Source organism: Mixophyes fleayi, chromosome 2 (assembly GCF_038048845.1).
Source record: "Mixophyes fleayi isolate aMixFle1 chromosome 2, aMixFle1.hap1, whole genome shotgun sequence".
In the NCBI taxonomy this organism is placed as follows: domain Eukaryota; kingdom Metazoa; phylum Chordata; class Amphibia; order Anura; family Limnodynastidae; genus Mixophyes; species Mixophyes fleayi.
Window position 1 is genome coordinate 331,314,504 of NC_134403.1, and position 19,858 is coordinate 331,334,361.

Consider the following 19,858-nt stretch of genomic DNA (forward strand, 5'->3'; position numbering starts at 1 on the left):
TCTACATCACTCTGCACAACAAGGAATGAACCTAAAAATGTGCTCCTCCACTCCTTTAGCTCTGTTAAGCATACTTGCCTACTCTCCTGGAGTGTCCAGGGAGGCGCCAGAATTTGGAAATTAATGTACTGTATAAGAACCCACCACATATATTGCAGCACAGTATACTGTATACATAATATATCATTGCAGAGTACAGTGATATAAGTTATTCAGAAAGAGTTAAGGATATAAATGCAAAGGAAGCATAAGGCACAAAACGATCTGACAGTAGTCAGTAGCACTGAAAGTACTTCACCCTTGCATTGTCTATCGCTCAAATAGCTGCAATAGCCCGTCCCTGATCAATTCCATTTTTAATTATTTATTAAAACATAAAGATCATACCAATAATTTTATTTTCCTGTTGACTCATGTTTCATTACAGTTTAACGAGCCAAGGAATTAATACAAAGTACATACAAATGATAATATAAAATGCGTGACCTTTACACAATACAATGCAATAAATATAATTAGATATTGCAGGGTAATGAAAGCTGATTCTATGATAAATCAAATACGTTTATAAGGTATACCAATAATAATGTGTCAATATATTGGAATCGTTTCAGACGTCTTCCAGAAACTGGTGAGTCTAGCAAGCTACAATGACTAAAATGGTGTGTGCATATTTTTTTTCAATGAGCACCTATTTTTTCTATACGTCTCCATTATCATCTATAATTGACATGGATTTATATCATGTTTATATATTGGATGAAGTTTAATCGGACTCTGCCTTTTTTAACCATATGACCTTGTATACTACTGTTTCCCCTCAGTAATAATATGTATTCATAAAAATGATTCCTCGTCATTTCCATTCCCCAGGGACGCCGATGGGATGTGATCTACACACACTGTATAATGATATCACCTATTAGGCACTGGCAATACTACTGATTGTCGATCACAGGTTTGCACGGCAGCGTGAAGGTTAACCACCCCTTCCTTGCCGTTTAGAAGCGACAGCCAGCCGAGTACATAAGGGAATGACTGACAATCCGGCACAGCAGGGGTTACTAAGCATATTGCGGTCACCGGGAGGCTCGTCTGGCTGCGGGAACGTGGGACAGGGGGGTTATATCTCCAGCCACAGCATGTTATGTGTTAGGGTTACTCGCTGCTCCAGCGCCGGAAGGGTTGAACGGGTGTGGCTAAGTGACGGCTGACAGTCTGCGCCTGCGCAGTCCAGGCATACACACACCGCTGCTGCCTCTTCTCCCAGTGTGTGTGGATAGAGGCGGCGGGTGTCAGAGGGTCTCCGCCGGCACCCTCAGGGATTACAGCACCCGGACACGTCGTTGGCAGTTCCTGGATCTCTTCTCTGGAGCCGGGTCCCGGTCTACCGCCATTATTTTCTGGGATAATAATGACAGCCCCGTCGCGACTACAGCGCTACTTCAGCTACTAGATGGCTTTGGTTACTGTCCAGCGGTCCCCCACCCCCAGCACGACCTCCAGCCCCTGCGTGTCGGTGAGTGATGGTGATGGTCCAATGTTCTCTCCCATTGTCTGGTACTGCCAGCTCTTCCTGCCTTGTAGTGTCCACCGGCGCCTCACTGCGCATGCGCTGGATCTGCTGCTGCTACTGCTGCTGCTGTGTCTTCGCCATCCTTTGCTTCCTTCCTTGATATGCCAGGGCCAGGCCTGTCACTGTGCCCCCCAGGGGTGCAATCAGTAGGGTAGTGCCACTCTGGTGGCCACACTCTGCAGCTTTGTGGCGCCCTATCATTGGGCACTATAGGGATCTACTTGCCAGCCCTATGCTGCTCTGTCACTGTGCCCCCCAGGGGTGCAATCAGTAGGGTTTGCCACTCTGGTGGCCACACTCTGCAGGTTTGTGGCGCCCTGTCATTGTGCACTACAGGGATCTACTTGTCAGCCCTATGCTGCTCTGTCACTATGAACCCAAGGCTTTCTGCTGTACCAAAGGCAGCTATATCTCTTGTGTATGTGTGCAATTATATTAAGTTAGAGGTGTTTTATAAATTATTTGAGGTTACCTTAGGGTGTGGCTTGTCAGTCTATCCAAAAGTGAAAACACTTGCAACTTCTGCAGAACCTCTTGTCATACCCGTCAATCATGTGTCAGATATGTGCTTTATAGCGTTGATCAGCAAAGAAGAACTGAATCTAGTGAGATTGGGCAAGCTACTTGTCTGCTATACATGGGGATGCTAATCATATTTTATCTTGAATCCTGCAAAAAAATGGTTTTAAATATATGTTACTATGCTCTTGATCCACACATTACCACTTTTCATTACATTGTGTAAAGACGTGGTTGATACCCATTGACGATTGCAGGTAAAAATTTGCCATGTAGCCAATCCCTCACAGAAGTCCTTGCCAAATAGATGTAGGTGATGGATGTTCCCTTTGGGTTATATATAATGGATTTTATGATATTATTCATGTGCAACTCTAGATGAAAACCGTTTGTGATCACTTGGGAAAAAGTTTTATGCTGGACAGCTGAATCCATGTTATGTTACAGTCCTTTATAAAATATATCAATACTGATTTGTCTGTTTTGCAATTCAGAATATTTGGCCTAATCGCTGATGAACTATATTTTGTGAATAAATACATGGGTGGCCAAATTGGAAAGATCTGACCATTTGCTGGTGAAGCCAAATGGCTGGAACTCATTAATGTTGTCAGCTTTTGACCAAACCCATATAACAAATGTTCACAAAAACACACTTAAGGCCAGTGCTGTATGTACAAAACAAAAAACACAATAAATTGTGAGTATACCTTTTTTTCTGTGGTTGGTGTTGGCAAAACCCCTCTTTGGATAGGTAATTGGTAAATTGTCAGCCTAGTTATTGGAGTTTTTAGATTTTAGCGCCTATGTATGTCTTCCTATTGTTTTTTATTTGCCTTATTTGTTACAAATGTCTTACTATAGAGTAGTAATAATTACTGTATTAAATAAATACTGTAACATTTTATGTTGCTCGTAATCTTTCAAAGAGCTCGTAAATTTCCTTGCCAGAAATAAATATAACACGTGCGTCATTGCAATATTATGTCAATTTCAATTCAAAGTATGATTTAGCTACACAGCTAAACTTGTATTACAATTCATGATAGGTGGTCACTGGGAAGAATATATCGTTGTTTAGCACTCATTCACACATATATGCTGGAAAATGGTTAAAAACAAATTAAGACTAAACTGTGCTTTAGACACGTAGGGATGTGTTTTCTATGTGATTTCATATATTGCACTTTTACCAATACATTCTGTTTTTATGGTAGCATGCATTAATGTATGAGAAATGGAGCGCACTGCATTCTAAAATTTTAAACGTAGAGTTGTTTAATTCCCAGTGGTGAGAATGAACCTATAAGAAACCATTCCTTCTGTTTTTAAAAATCACCTGAATAATGGATAGAGAGTGAGCCCTTAATCATGGTCTACCCTTCAAAACAGGGCCTGTTAATGTAGCACATCGGCACTTTTGCGTTTAAAAAAATGACAATGATGCTTTTTAAGGTTCTCGGGTCATGCTCAGAAGGATGCATGCTTTCTATGCTGTAAAGAAAGGATATGATTATTATTCACCTTAACCCCCTTGACAGTCAAAATCGGGCCTTGTAGTGCCTTGTTTATTCCCAGTGTGAAAAAAGATGTTTGCTATACAAATATTAATCATTACAATATCTAGCGTGGGGGTAGTGTGTCAATGGCAAGGCTATCCTTTACATCTGTATGAGACATTGTTTTTCTGCTAAAAGCTACTTATACTTGCTATGTTACTGCTTTAGGCTAGGTACACGTTGGAGCTTTTTCATCCAATCATCGCGCAAAGCAGCCGACAAGCGACCGTTCATTCGGATGTCGGTTCAGTGTGTATAATTACACGATAGTGGAAAGTCGCCCCAAAGTGGTCGATTGTCGGTTCATTTGTTTGGTCGTACTGTTTAATAATCTAGTTCCAATCACCTTCATCATCATCTATATAGCGCCACTAATTCCCCAGCGCTGTACAGAGAACTCGTTCACATTAGTCCCTGCCCCAGTGGAGCTTACAGTCTAAATTTCCTAACATATACACTCAGACAGAGAGACTAGGATCAATTTGATAGCAGCCAATTAACCTACTAGAATGTTTTTGGAGTGTGGGAGGAAACCAGAGCACCCGGAGGAAACCCACGCAAACACGGGGAGAACATACAAACTCCACACAGATAAGGCCATGGTCGGGAATTGAACTCATGACCTCAGTGCTGTAAGGCAGAAGTGCTAACCACTAAGCCAATCGTGCACCTTCTGATCATGTAATGTGTATAACGTTCCGATTGATCCAACTGCCGATGGTTCCTCGAGCTGCCACTCTCTTGGGAGAGCGTGTATGTAAATTTCTGATGCCTGTACCTCTCCCACATGGTGCAGTGTCCACAGGTCACTGAATTCCTAATTAGGTGCTTCTAACAGTAAAGCAATAGTAGTTGTCTACGGCATTGATGTGTATAGTATGTCTATTTGTTTAATTGTACACCTTTGTCAGTACAAACTACAATAGAAACACGTAGCTTTGTTTTCTATATGTGTATAGCATATGTCTGCCTCCATAATTATGCCCCTTTGTCAGTATTTGTTAGTATAGAATAGAGACACATACTTTTGAAATACAGAAGTTGTGTATGTCATTGCTGTGCAGTTGTGTACGAATGTAACCTGTACACAACTGTGTTACAGAATGAATGAAGATGACGTGTTTCCTTCTTCTTTTCAGAGTTTTTCAGTGGTTCTTATTGAACATGCTCGGCCCATTATTTGAATTTCTTGGGGATATCGCTACAGGAACCACATATGTCGTTTCAGTGTGTACGGAATCCAAATCTTTTAACACGACAGTATGACTGTAAAAGTCTCTGCCCAGGCGGTTCGTCTTTCGTTAATCGTTTAAAATGTGTCCAGTGTGTACGCATGGATCGCCCGAGCGATCTGCCCTTCAGTCGTTGCTAAAATCGTTGTAGATAACATGTAGGTCGGAAAATTCTTCAGCGTGTACCTAGCCTAAGTCTATGCTGCTCTGCATCTTAATTAAGTTTCCTACTGTAAATATTTATATTTTGAAGGGAAATAAGAATTGCCAAATAGCTTTGCGTTAGTCCAAAGAAAAGTAAGTTTGTTTGTTTTTGTTTTTTTTAGTTTGTTTTTTTGCTTTGTACATTGGTTTGTTGATATTTTAATCTCTGTAGGCCACTTTCTTTTTGTACTAATAAAGCACTAATATAGCTCTGATATTATTGCCCACTATTAAGAATAGCGTATTGATTTGCCTGGTAGCATTTTGTATAGGTTGTGCTGTTTTGTTTTTTTTTCTCCCCATGTCAAACAATTTTTATAACTTTTTTTCACTTCCTGGTAGTTGAGCTATAAAGTGTTGAATATTGATGTATATATAATCGCATGCTTGGTAGTGACAGATTCCCAGAAGGGAGCATTGTACGCAAATGTCACCCTGAAATCCTGCAACTATTTGTTTGTTTTTTCTTTTGGTAGAGGGTGGGAAGGTGATTATCATACAGTAATTTTATGTGGTACATGGTGATCTGTTGTAGTTTATTTTATTTTTCACATGGTCAATTTCAGCATTTTTGGCATTTTTACAGAATATTAATATATAAATCTGTTTTGACATTTATTTTAACCTTGGCTTTTTTTAGTGTTGTATTAAAAGCTCATATTAACAGACTCAAGATTTTTGGTTTTTTTTTCCCAGTAAGACTCTTGAGTGCAAATAGATGTACACCAGATGTGTATTAAAGTTAAATAAGCCTAAGAGGCTAGATGCATTGGTTAGAATGTATAAAACAGGGTGTGAAAGGATGAGAGAGACTGAAATCCATGTTAATATTAATATATTACCAATATATTTACTAGGCTGTCTTGTTTATACTTTGTTGCATGCTAGTTTTAATATGTATCCAGAATCATTAAAGGTTTTTAAAAAGGTGAATTTCTATTACCTGGTGTTGGTGTAATTATGGTGTGTATGTGTGTGTTCATTACAACTTTATTTCCTTGAATTTTGTTGTATATAAAACAGTACATGCTTGGGCAATAGGATTATCTGAATGATGCCAACATTTTCTACCTCCTTGTTGGTAGTGTAGTGTTCATTTCAGGATGGCTAGGCAGGATTAATTTTTTTTATGTTTTATTTCTCACGGATTTTAGGAGTGCGGGTTAGGCCCTTATGGGCTCTCCCCCCAAAATATCTAGGGGGGGGCTGTGCGGCCCTGAGGCTCCGGCCCCCCTGAAAGCATCATAGGTCCTCCCCTTAGGGGGTGGACTAGCCGTCGAGCCATGGGCGAAGCCTCGGTGGATCCCAGGGCCAAAGGGACCCCCCTAGCCTTGCGGAAAAGGGGGTCTGAAGACCCTTGCCCCCTAAGGGTCCTTTTGGATCTGGAGGTCGGGGACTAGGGCCCTTCCTATCTCAAGGAGGACCATGTACCGCTCCCTTGTGCACGTTTTTTTAAAGTCAAGCATTTTTTTTTTTTAGCACTTGGGAGAAAGCACTGCATTTCAGGCTTTCAATAAAAATAAAAAAAAAGTGTTCCTTTCAGGATTTCTTCTTGCCTCTAACCGTATAAGTGATCCAGATTTCTTAATGTATGAGAATTAAGTGTTGCTGTGATATAAAGTTTTAAGGGAATCGTTAAAATTTTAGACCACAATGGTGGGAATGGCTCAATTGACTATTTTATTTTACAGATTTGTGCAGTCAAATAACTTAGGGCTAGCAACCAATCAGATTCTAGCTGTCATTTTGTAGAATGTACTAAATAAATGAAAGCTAGAATCTGATTGGTTGCTATAGGCAACATCCCCACTTTTTCAAACCCGCAGCTTAGTAAATCTAGCCCTTAGTGTTTTTTGTTTTTTTTCATTATCTATACTGCTCGCTGGGTTACTATTTTCCTGGTTAGCTCCCATTCTGGCCTAAATTAATGAACCGTACTTGGAACATTGAGCGAATACTTTATCTTCATTTCCATCGTCATTCACCCTTTCCATGCCAGTATGGCAGAACTCATTACCGCTTCTCATGCATGCTTCCTAAAAAACAGTGATTAGTGTTTGACGGTGCAGAATATTATGATTAAGATAATATTCTGTGTTGTTTAGTCCAATATCCACTACCAAGCATGTGTTTGCACTGACACTTGCATTTCATCACCCAATTGCTTACACATTGGTCATATACCTTGAACATAAAACTAAATTCTTGCATAATTAATGAAGTGTAAACTTGTGCCTGAAACAAGTCATTTTTTCAAAATGCATTACAGAGCTGGTATAGAGTTTACTAGGAGTCAGAGCTATTGAACGTGTACTTTAGATATGACTAGGCCTCTTACGGCTGTGTTACTATGACAACCAACTATGTGTAGTAAATTGATTTGTACATTTAAAATATCCTGCCAGTTCTTAAAACCTAGATTTATGTGTAAGATTAATGGCAGTGTGCTGCATATGTTGATACAAATGCTTAAAGACGTTTCTCCATTCAGCATTTGTGTGCTACAGAGTTCTAGTTCAGTTTCTTTTTTTTTATAGAACTACTGTCTGCTCTTGCTGTAAATCAGGCCAATTAGCTGAGCTGTCTAGGGATGGTACGCATTGGGGTTCTCTGCTTTCTTTGTTCTGTCAAATATAAGGGGCTTCATATCACTGTTGTGACTGCGTTCCCCGCTAACTTCCATTTTCTGCCGAGTGAGCAATTTTTGGAGAATACCACAGTTTCGTAGTCATTGTCACGTTCTAACATTGCTTGTGTAATGTTTGACAGTATATTGGCTAGTCTTGCCTAGTCCAAAAAACTGGGTCAAGGTTCAGAGAACAATTAAGAAAATGTTTGCCAACTTAGTGTGTCGTTTTTGTAATGAGAGCTTGTCCTTTGTTATTGGGGAACAATTTTCCAGGACTTGCCAGATACTAAAACTCTTAGATATACCACCTTAACTGCACTTCTTTACGATGGAAGCTAAGTGCATTCCTCTGGCCCCCTGTTCTACAATGTATCAATAAATTGTTTATTAGAATATTGAGCCTGCTCATTCAGAGGGCAGTTTGTCATAGTAATTATATTTAAATAATGAAAAATGTTGGAGGTTATTGCCCACACCTGCCAGGACCGGTCAGTGGTCTAACACACACTGCTAACTGTATTGGTCACCTAGTGCCTGTTATAACAGGAGAAACAATGGTTTATTCTATTATAATAGGACTTTGTTAGACTTCAAGAGCTGGGTGGCAAGTAAAACCAGCTGGGTGGAGCACCCGGGAAATAGGTGCTGGAGAGGACACTGGTGTTATTTGAGAAAGGGGCACACTAGCCAGTATGTCTGCTTGCTCATCAACAATGTACACTCCTGTATAAAGCTGGTCACGCAGTACCATCGCAGCCGTTTATCAGGTAGCTGGACTGATATTGCTGAGTGCGTGGCACCAGAACAACACCTTGCCAGATAATGATCCTATTGATTTCATAGAATAGAATCCTTATTGAGCACGGATGAAAATGCAGTCTGGAAGAGATTTGGGGTATGAAAAACAGGATAGGCCAGTGTGCCTTCTAGTAGTTGCTTCTCTTCCTAGCTTAAAATATTTTATTTTTTTATGAAGCATCTAGTAAGCTTTTTATATATTCAATATTGTATTTGAAAGCTTGGAAGGAAACAAAAAGAATCAAGCCTTAAAGAGGGAAAGCGGTATCACCATATGAACTTTTATTATCGTCGTCATCATCATCAGTTATTTATATAGCGCCACTAATTCTGCAGCGCTGTACAGAGGACTCATTCACATTAGTCCCTGCCCCATTGGGGCTTACAGTCTAAATTCCCTAACACACACACAGACAGAGAGAGAGACAGACTAGGGTCAATTTGATAGCAGCCAATTAACCTACCAATATGTTTTTGGCGTGTGGGAGGAAACCGGAGCACCCAGAGGAAACCCACGCAAACACGGGGAGAACATACAAACTCCACACAGATAAGGCCATGATCGGGAATTGAACTCATGACCCCAGTGGTGGGAGGCAGAAGTGCTAACCACTGAGCCACTGTGCTGCCTTTATTATATTATTTTATTTTTTGCATCCATACATGACCAGCACACAGTGTTCATGTTATAAAAACATGTTCACATGTCATTGCCATTAGTGAGTATAAAGTTCAAAGGTGACCTCAGTACCAAGGAAAAGTGTTGGAGGACCACATCCAATATACTAGATGGGTAACAGGAGTGCCTAAATTTCACAATTGTCAATTAAACAGTGTTTTTTATTGATTTCAAAATGATTACACCTGTGTGTGAGGGTGCCACTATTGATAAGTGCATTTCTAATAAAGAGCTTCATAATGAAGATCACAGAACATTCAAAGGAAATGTCAGAGAAGGTTATTGAAAGCGTCAATTAAGGAAATGGTATAAGAATACTTCAAATACGTTTAAATCCCCTGAGTACAGTAAATTATATCGTAAAGAAATGAAGAAAATATGGCAATGTCCACCGAGAAGCATGTGGCAACTCTGATAGCGTAGATATGGGAAAAACTGTTCAGTCAACAACAAAGCCCGAGTACTCCCCAAATGTGTACTTTAGTGATAGATGCTGAAAGAAAACCATTGTTGAAGAAAATTGATATGCAATTATTATGTCGGGATCATACCTTGTGGAGCAAGCTTCTGTGGTCTGATCAGAGCCGGATTTAGACCTCATGGGGCCCTACGCAAGATACTGGTTTGGGGCCCCCTCCCTGAAAAAATCCATAGCACTATAGTTTTTTAGCATAATATATACCCCTATTCAGGTGCTGGCTGGCAGCCTTTAGCCTGGGGGGTAGCAAGTATATAGCACTGGCCCATAAGTAGCGGCCCATTTTTAAAGGGTGGTCTCACCACCAGCCCTGGGAGGGCCCTCTGGGGACCGCTGGGCCCTAGGCAATTGCCTAGGTTGTCTAGTGGTAAATCCGGCCCTGGGTCTGATGAGACCAAGATTAAGCTGTTCTGCCTCAAGACTTGCTGCTATACTTGGTGCAAGACCAACGCTGTGCATCACCCCAAGAACATACCATGAAGCGTGATGCTGGGAGTGTGATGCTATGGGGGAGCTGTGTGACTAAGGAGGGTACTGAGGGTTTATACTGCTATTTTAAATATGTACATATATAATAATTATGCAATACATCTATTGGGAAAGAAAACCCATTAAAAGAGGTGTAATTGTTCTCCACAGGCAAAATTTTGCACAAGCACTGGTGGTGAATACTTTATATAAAGGCTGTATATTATAATACTGTCACATGGGTCTAGTCAAGGCTAAGAGAAGAGCAGAGTTGTATAAATAGACTTTTGGTGATTGAATGGAGGACTCGCTGATAATCTGCTTGGCTTTGATTTACATAATTACACCTTTTAAGGATATTGTTATCGGGTAAGAGATGCTGGCAGCTCGATATGATTATTTAAATCCTAGTTCCCTGTGACCCTAGACCTCAGTGATGGCTTTTTCAGTAGAGAGAATAGTTTTCAAAACAGTTCAGTGGAACATTCAACATTTGGCTACAAACTGTCTCTTGTTTCGCCAGCATAATTTTCTCTTAAACTCTCCCAGTCCTTCTCCAACCACACAGCAGAAATAATGGTCCGTCGCCTTCTTAGCTCTGTTCATCACACAATAATTATCTGCTCTACTTCTGGGTTTGATGGGATAGGTCTGGGTTGCAGTGATAAAGAAGATGGGCAGATATTGTTGTCATAGGGCGGGTTCTCGCTGGAGTTTGACTTGTGTGAAACCCCCCCCAAAAAAAAAAAAAAAAAATTTAAAAAATGCCAGTTCAAATGCCAGTGTTTGGGAAGTCATTGAGGTTACTCCATTGACTTAAATGCATTTAACTTCCATTTATCTCATTGTATGGAGAAAGGAGCGTTTGTAAAACCCCGCCACCACGGTGGATTTTGACTTTAATAAAATTGCCGTTTTAAATTCCAATGGAAAAATCGCTGAAAATCGTTGCTTAAAAAAAAAATAATGTTGGTGTATGTAATATATACTTTGTATGATGGCAAAGCCTTGTATATCATTCAGCGGAATCCAAACTTATAAGATAAAATGTGCTGTTTAGTCTTGGACCTCACAGTCCTAGGCATACACAAACAGATTGGTTGATGGGCCCCTTTTCATTTAACTCAACATGTTCCTAATAGAAGACTTGCATGAAGACCAATCGAAAAGGGGTGACTGTGCTGGGGGTGGGGGTGGGGGATCCTTATAAAACAAGTGTGTACATATAAGGTAACTGAACCATATTGTCCAATTGGGTTAAAAGTCGCTAAAGGGACGTCCGCCCTTCCCTTTATCGTCTTAAACAAGGCTAGTGTGTATGCAGTCCATGGACGTAGTGTGTACCCAGCTTTACAGACTGACTGCGCTCAATCTGGTGCTGGTATAGGACAAAACAACCTTGCACAGAGAAGCAGTCATCTCATGCCAGTTGTCTTCCTTTATAACAGTGTCTGGAATCGCAGCCCATGGTTGGGGGCTTGTTGTATTTTCATCTACCTAGGACACTAATCTGTCAGTCAGACTCTGCAGTCCCTCAGCGATATCGTAGAGAATCTTTGCACTCCCAAGGAGCTTTTTAAAGATGGCAACTATCAGCAAAGGTTAGGGACAGTATGTGGATTAGATTTAATAAATATACAAACGTAATTTATTTGCGGTACATTGTTTAGCTTAAGAATACACAATATATTAATGTCCAGTACAGCGAGTATATTTTACATACGTTCTGCCCATTCTCCATATGGCTGAAAAATCATATTACATATGTACTTTTAGTTCAAACTAATAATTTATATGTGCAGTCAAGCGACACACATTGTAATGTAATAATTATTTATGGTACTTTGATTTATGATTTATCGCTGCATTTGGACGTTTTAAATATCGGTGCGCTGAGAATTTGAAATACACAATCGTCTGGCTTCATTCCCAGCAACAACTCCTAATATCCTTATAATTTACTGTAACGAGCACATCATCCCCCTATATTATTTGACAGTGGTACCCAGCAGAGAGAAGTAGGTTGCATAATGTATTTCTACAGATTTTTTTTTTCCAAAATTGTAATTGGATATGTTATCAGTTGTACAGGGTCTGTATATCTGATGGAGTATCGTGAATGTGGACATGTACAGGTCTGTCTTTCCTGCCAAGGTTGCATGGGAAGGAAGAGTTTGTGTTACACATATAGGAACTATATTCTGGTCCCCATGGTTGCAGCATGCTTGTTCTCACACAATGGGGATGGGCTGACGTGTCCTGCACATGAAACTGTAATTTCTAGGTATGCATGGTATGTTGAGGCCCAGTATATGTATTGCTCTGCACGTGTGAGATATATAAACATAGGTGTTTGTTTATGCATGCATATGGTGAGAAAAAAACTAATGCAGTCATAGACATCTGATTAGTTTATGAGCAATTATGAAATTGTTTAATTTATGTTTCGCAATGCTGGCTTTAAATATTTCTCTATAACCTTTTGCTGCTTTGTAGCGGTCAATTTTCTTTATTTTGAAGTCCTCATCCGGCTGGTTAGTGGAGTCGGTTTGAGCGCAGGCATAACATCTTGAAAGGTTATACGCTTTAGAGTATTCAGTTTTGGAAAGGTCTTTACCTGGCTTAGTTTAAGGACTCATGAGTCCATAACATTTTGAGGCCTAAAAAATACCCCAAAACTTTTGTGTTGCTTTTTTCCGTTTTTATTTTTCAATCTGTTAAATTAATCAAACAGTATTTGTGCACAATGGGCCTGATTCACGTTAGGACGTACGTCTATTTGCGTTGAGTATCTTTCGTGAAATATCTCTGCTCATGCTCAAAAATGGATCTTGCACCAATGAATGCATCATATCTGAACACAAATGACACTTCCGACTGCCTACGACCTGAGAGGTGGAAGGAGGGAATGAAGGTGAAGACTAACAATGTACAGTAAGGACGTGCCGAGGGCCCTCTGACGCAGCTGGTTCAAATCCTGGGTTTCTCATAAGTACTCTGTTTCAGCTGCATCATTTGCACCAGCTACAGGGCAGGAGTAAGTGCTCACTGATAGTGATGACTGGCACCTCATAGTCTGTTTTAAAAACTACACGTATGCATGCCATTAGCTAGCACAGAACACGTGTATGTAGGTAAGGTAGACTATAAAAAGCCATTGTATGTGCAGTGCACATTCAAAGCATCCTTATTTATGTATTTAATGTTAAAGAAAAAAAAAAAAGTTTAAAACAAATAATCCTTATTTTGTATTAATGATTATTCTGCTGTTGGTGTATTTTATAATGCGTTCAGATGTGACCTTTTATTGCACACACGCTTGTTCGTAGACTTCAATCTGTTCTTTCTGTCTTAGTATGATAAGTGCTGTGTAGGCAGAACGTATGTACACCCAGATTCAAATGGAAATGTATCTTAAGATACGCTAGAATTTGAATACGGACGGAACTATGCCAAAGTTCCGTGACTCTTTTCACTTGAATCTGGCCCAATATGTCATGTTGAAGCTCGTGCTGTGCAGCGGTTATGTTAGCTTCCTTCAGTTAGTTATTCAGTGAAACATGCAATTTGACTAGTGTAGGCCAAACATTTGCATACAGCTGTATAGTGAGTGTGTGTATATGTATCTGTAAATGCATGCCTAAAACTGGTTAAAAGCCCAGAATTGAATCATATCCTGCATAATAATCACAGTGATATATATGTAAGCCTGTGTATTACTGGGCTTAAATATTATACCTGAAATGATTCAGCATATTTGTGTTTTCATTTTACAGAATATCTATTTTAGCCATAGGAGCCTACAGCAGCCTACCTAGTGGGTGCACCATGATCACTCAAATTGCATCATCAAGCACCCCTACCTCTGAGCACACTGAGTGAGCAGGGGTGCGATGATGAAATTAGTGTCACCATGCTCCTTGCCCCACTGACTCGATAATGGAAATGAAAGTATGACTGTTTCCAATTAGCATTCCAGGACTGTATTTTGTCCAAACTTGCCTACTCTCCCGGAATTTTCAGGAGGTTCCTAAATTTCAGAGGAGTCATGCATGGCTATACAGCCTACGGAAAATGGCAGGTGCATCTGTCAGCACTAACATTTCTGAATCCACGCCTGGAAAGTGTCAGGTGCGGTTTCCTAGAACACGATCACTGGAACATATAGGGGGACTTATGTAAACTGTACCACAGGTGAGAAATAGATATTTGCCCTTTATCAGACAAGGAGTGGGAAATGGTTACAGACAGTACTAAAGGTTATACTTCATCATTAAAATTTCAACAAATACAGGTGTTTATCTTACACAGGGCCTACTTTACCCCTATTAGATTGGCAAAATTTCGCCCGGATGCTACCCCTAACTGTCCGAAATGCAATTCGATCAATGCTAACTTTTGGCACCTTCTATGGGAGTGTTCATGTATACAAATCTTCTGGCGAAGGATCAGGAGATGTATTCAGGTTACTGGCATTGAAGTGTCTCTTAGTTCACCGGCCACTTGTCTCTTTGGGCTCCGATTGAAGGGGAAAGTTAATAAAGTGACAAAAATGTACATTTCACAGTTATTGATGTTGGCTAAGGTGTGTATAGCGAGGCTGTGGTTGGCCCCGACGAGTCCCACGGTTAAAAATTGGAAGGCACTGGTCAATACCACCATAAGGCACGAGAGATTTGTTTATACTAGCAGACAGGCTCTGAAGGAATTTGAGAATATATGGTACAGATGGTTAGAGTCTCCATTCTATCCTATGTCATCTAGTACAGATGCTCTATCTACTTAAATGCATGGCTACCGCAGTTCTTATAATAAGTATCTGAGTCCATGTAATAAACCCTGCATGTGTAACATACTTATGTATAAGCATTTACAATGTATGATCCTGAATGAATATAGCACATTTATTATTATTATGCTTTAATGTAATCTTGTAAATTCCGTCATTTAATTCCGATATGTATGCGATTGTTTTTCTTTTCTTTTTGTTGTTTAGTATGTTTATATCTTAAAAAATTTCAATAAAAATACTGGATTTTTAAATCAGGTAAAATTTTATTGTATTTTTTCCTTTAAACAACAAAAAAAGCCCAACACAGTAGGCTATCCCCCCAACTATACCCCATACAGTGTTACAAGCATTGTCAAGTATTTTTACAACATGCAATTAGAAAAAACAAAAAACATTAACATTCACATTTCCAAGTAAAGATATATACATTTTTTTTTTTTTTCCAGATATAGTGAAATAATGTTACAGCTTTGGTAATACAAGATACAGTCATTGATCTTAATAACATAATAGGTGGCTGGATGTCTGTCCCAAGCTTCAATCAGGAGAGTTCCACTTCCCTCAATCCCTCCGTGACATACGGGGATATCCTCCATCTATACCATATTCTTTCATACTTATCCACCAAATTCCTGCTGGTATACATGAACCTTTCATGGCCAACTGTATCGTTAACAAGTTCAATCCAGCTATTCAATGTTGGAGCTTCTGGTGCCATCCATTTCCTAGCTATCACTACCTTTGCCAGCATGAGTAACGTATTGATAAGCAATCTAATGAGTCTACGAGTTTTTTTGTTCAGGCCTAAACCGAATATACAGAGCCTTGGACTCAGGGCAATCACTCCCACCTCCAATCTTTTAATACAGTCCTCCACTTCTCCCCAAAAGGATGAAACCAGCGGACACTCCCAAAGCATATGCCAGAAGCCCCCCTCCTCGCTCCTACATTTGGGACACAACACTTTCTGACCACCACTGAACTTAGAAAGCCGAAGAGGGGTGAGATATGCTCTGTGTAACAGAAAAAATTGAACTTGGCGAAATCTAATTGATGTGATGACCTCCTTTGGGCTACATAACACCATACCCCATGCTTTATCACTAAGACGCCCCAGGTCCCCCTCCCACCTGCATCGCAGCTCCGGCAAGCCCCCTTCGCCAGATCCTTCCACCAAAATTGAGTACAAAAAAGAGATTTTCCGCCTCTGGCCCAACCTTGACAGTTGCACCCTTAAGGAATCTGCGTTAAAGCTCGGGGTAGCTTCCCGAAACTGCGAGGCCAGAGCATGTCTTAATTGCAAATATCTATAAAAGTAACCCCTAGGTAGTTCATGTAGTGTCTGAAGTTGTTCAAATGAATATAATATACCGTTCTCATACAATTGTCCAATGTGTGTTATATTGTAGTTCCGCCAAGCTCCAGCCCCCTCCATCTTAATCAGTTCTCCAAAATCCAAATTGTCCCATAGTGGAGTGCATGGATCTAGATCCAATCCCCCTCCAATCTGGGACGACAATCTCCAAACCTTCATGGCCTGTATTAATAAAGGGGGGTCCCTCCCAACTTTTCTTCCGGCCAGAAGAAACTGCACACGTGTATGACTAGATCCTGTCTCAGAAACCAAAAAATCATGCAAGTCTAGACCCAGCCTTGACCTAAACCAAATTTCAATATGTGCTAACTGGGAGGAAAAATAATAAAGCCGTAGATTCGGCAAAGCCAAGCCCCCCGATCCTCGAGAACGATATAAAGTAGTGAGTTTAACTTTTGCCCTCCTGCCCGCCCATATCAAAGAGGCCATAAGACGTTCTATGTAACGGAATGTACTATGGGGGATATAGACCGGCGACTGCTGCAAAACATACAGAAACTTTGGTTGAACTATCATTTTGACCAGATTAATTCTACCTGTGACCGACAGTGGCAGCTGCTTCCACACCCCAACTCGGCTCTTAAGATAATCAATCTGAGGTTGAACATTACGCTGAATATACTGACCCATATCACTAGAAATCCAGATACCAAGATATTTAAATACCGGAGTCCATTTAAGAGAAGTCTGCAGAACTTGGCCCGTAGGGCAGGTTCCCCTGATCGGAGTTACGCTAGATTTATCCCAGTTAATCAAAAGTCCCGAGTATCTACCGAACACCGAAACCACATGGAGTAGATTTGGCAACGATTTATCAGGATATGACAAAAAAAGTAGCATATCATCTGCATAAAGGGCAATCTTGTCCGTCCTGCAGCCCATCCTTAAACCAGTAATATCTGGCTGCATTCTTACCACACATGCCAATGGCTCTATGGCAAGGGCAAACAGAGCAGGGGACAGGGGACATCCCTGTCTGGTACCTCTGCCCATAACAAACTGGCGGGACATAAAGCCATTTACACAGACTCTAGCTGTAGGACAAGAATACAAAAGTCTAATCCACTGAATAAAAAATGGTCCAAACCCAAATTTCAAAAGCACCGCCCACAGGTACCTCCACTCCACAGAGTCAAAGGCCCTAGCAGCATCCAAGGACACCACCACCGCCTCCTCCTCCGCAGGATGGGGCAACTGTAAATGACAAAAAAGCCTTCGCAGATTTATGGCCGTAGATTTTCCTGGCATAAAACCGGTTTGATCAGGATGCACTATTTCACTAATCACCCGGTTCAACCGTGTCGCCAAAATTTTTGCTAAAATCTTAATATCCGTTGCCAGTAACGATATCGGTCTGTATGATTCTGGAAACAAGGGATCCTTTCCCGTTTTAGGGATAAGAACTATAATGGCTTCAGACATAGACGGAGACACACACCCCTGATCTCTAAAACTTGTAAACATGTCCTTCAGGCGAGGCACAAAAAAACCCAAATGTTTCTTATACAGTTCTATGGGTATCCCATCTATGCCCGAAGCCCTACCGTTTGGGAACGATGATATTGCAGCTACAATCTCCTCATCAGAAATTGACAATTCCAAACTTTCTCTACCATCTATACTCAGTTCGGGTATGGAAACAGCCGCCAGAAACGTATCTAAATCAGAGTCTGAGTACTCAGCTCTTGACGTATAAGCCTCTTTGAAATACGTATAGAAAACATCACTAATCTCTTCAGTCACGGTATGTACGACACCCAAAGTATCAGTAATCCCCGCCACTACAGTCGCCGCCCTTTCAGACCTAGCTAAATAAGCTAAAAACCTACCACACTTATCCGCTTCAAAGTATTGTGTATGTTTAGCAAATAACAACTTACGCCTTGATTTATCTAGCAAATAATCCGACCACTCTCTCTGTACTGTTAACCAAGCCATCCTATCAGAAACCGCATGAGAAGAGAGATATACTTCCTCCAACCGCACAACCTCTTTTTCCAATCTATCGCCTTTCAGCCTAGATTCTCTCTTGAAACAGTTGATGCTTCTAATTAAAGAGCCTCTTAAAAACGCCTTAAAGGAATCCCAAACGACAGACAGGGCTGCTGTATCCACATTGGTAGCAAAGTACTCCTCCCATTGGGACTCTAAAATATTTCCATCCTGTAATAATGTCAACCAAAAGGGGTTAAGCCTCCAGAATGCTTGACCTCGAGAAACATTAAGTTCAACTGTTAATATCAATGGAGAGTGATCTGAAATTCCCCTTGGCAAATATGCGACACCAGAGACAGCCGGCAGCAGTTCCCCCGATACAAGTCCTAGATCAATTCGGGAGAAGGCGTTATGAAGTGGAGAAACATGAGAAACAAACCTCTGCCGGATGCCTCAGGCGCCACACATCCACCAAACCCATTTCTGCCACCAAATCAGCAAACTTTGATCTCTTAGCATGTGTATTATCCCCCACCTCCCTCCACCTGTCAACATTAGAATCCAACACATTATTGAAATCCCCACAGCAGATCACTGGAGTATCAGGAGACAGAGAAATAAAATCACTGCACTTTTTTAGGACCTCACCACTATAGGGAGGGGGGACATAGACTGATAGCAGGTTTATACGTTTGGAATCGAAGCAGCCCCTTACAAAAACATATCGACCTAATGGATCCGACTCCACCACTTCCAGAATAAAATTTACTTTCTTTCGTATAAGGAGAGATACCCCTCTGGAATGGCCCGTATGAGTAGCATGATATGCCCATCCAACCCACGGTTTCTTAAGGGCCAACACTTTACCTCCCACTAAATGAGTTTCAGTTAAACATATAACATCTGCCTCATACTTTTTCAATTGGGATATGACCAAAGACCGTTTAATTTTATCGTTTAGACCACGTACGTTCCAGGTCAGGATTTTTATAGACCCCTTATTCACCTTCCCAGTCGCCATAGCACAAGGGAATACACATGAAGCATCTTACCATAACCGTCAACCCCTTCCAGCCCAGGCAGACACCCAGCCACCAACCAGCCACATTAGCATTTACCAAGATAGACAGTCTCAACATCCGAAAGCATTTGTATAAAGATAAAGTACCATACTTGTCACTGTATTGTAAGAACTCATCCCTCCCTACCCTATTCAAACAACCCCCCTCCCCGTATATCCACCCCCAACTCAGACATACCTGGATCCCCTTATAACTATCCCTCATCTCCTTAGACAACGCACACACCTATCTCCCCGTACTTATGGAGATACCTATATGCACTGAAAAAAAAGAAGAGGGAGACCGCGACCCTTTAAGCAAGGGAAGCTCCCCAACCCACAAATTCACCCCTAGTACTCCCCTAACCCTCCTATCTATTAGCACCAACAACAGAATTCAGCAGTTTCAAATACTATCACCTTATACATAACATATAAGTATCCAAATACCTACAGTATTAATGACAGTATTTCAATTTTGTATAAACATACATCCAAGTGATATATATTATCCAAAACATTATAGCTATCAAAGGCACATAGTCCTTAGTGGT

The 19,858-nt window shown here is 40.7% G+C and overlaps 1 protein-coding gene across 1 annotated transcript in view; it reads left to right on the plus strand.

The window, feature by feature from the left end:
• The first annotated feature begins 1,251 nt into the window (after positions 1-1,251).
• The window catches only part of SSH2 (slingshot protein phosphatase 2), a 196,049-nt gene continuing 177,442 nt past the window's right edge, over positions 1,252-19,858 (plus strand). Inside the window, exon 1 of the mRNA XM_075196886.1 lies at positions 1,252-1,519. Within this exon, the coding sequence (XP_075052987.1) occupies positions 1,457-1,519 (63 nt within the window). The 5' untranslated portion in view covers positions 1,252-1,456. The remainder of the gene's footprint in view (positions 1,520-19,858) is intronic.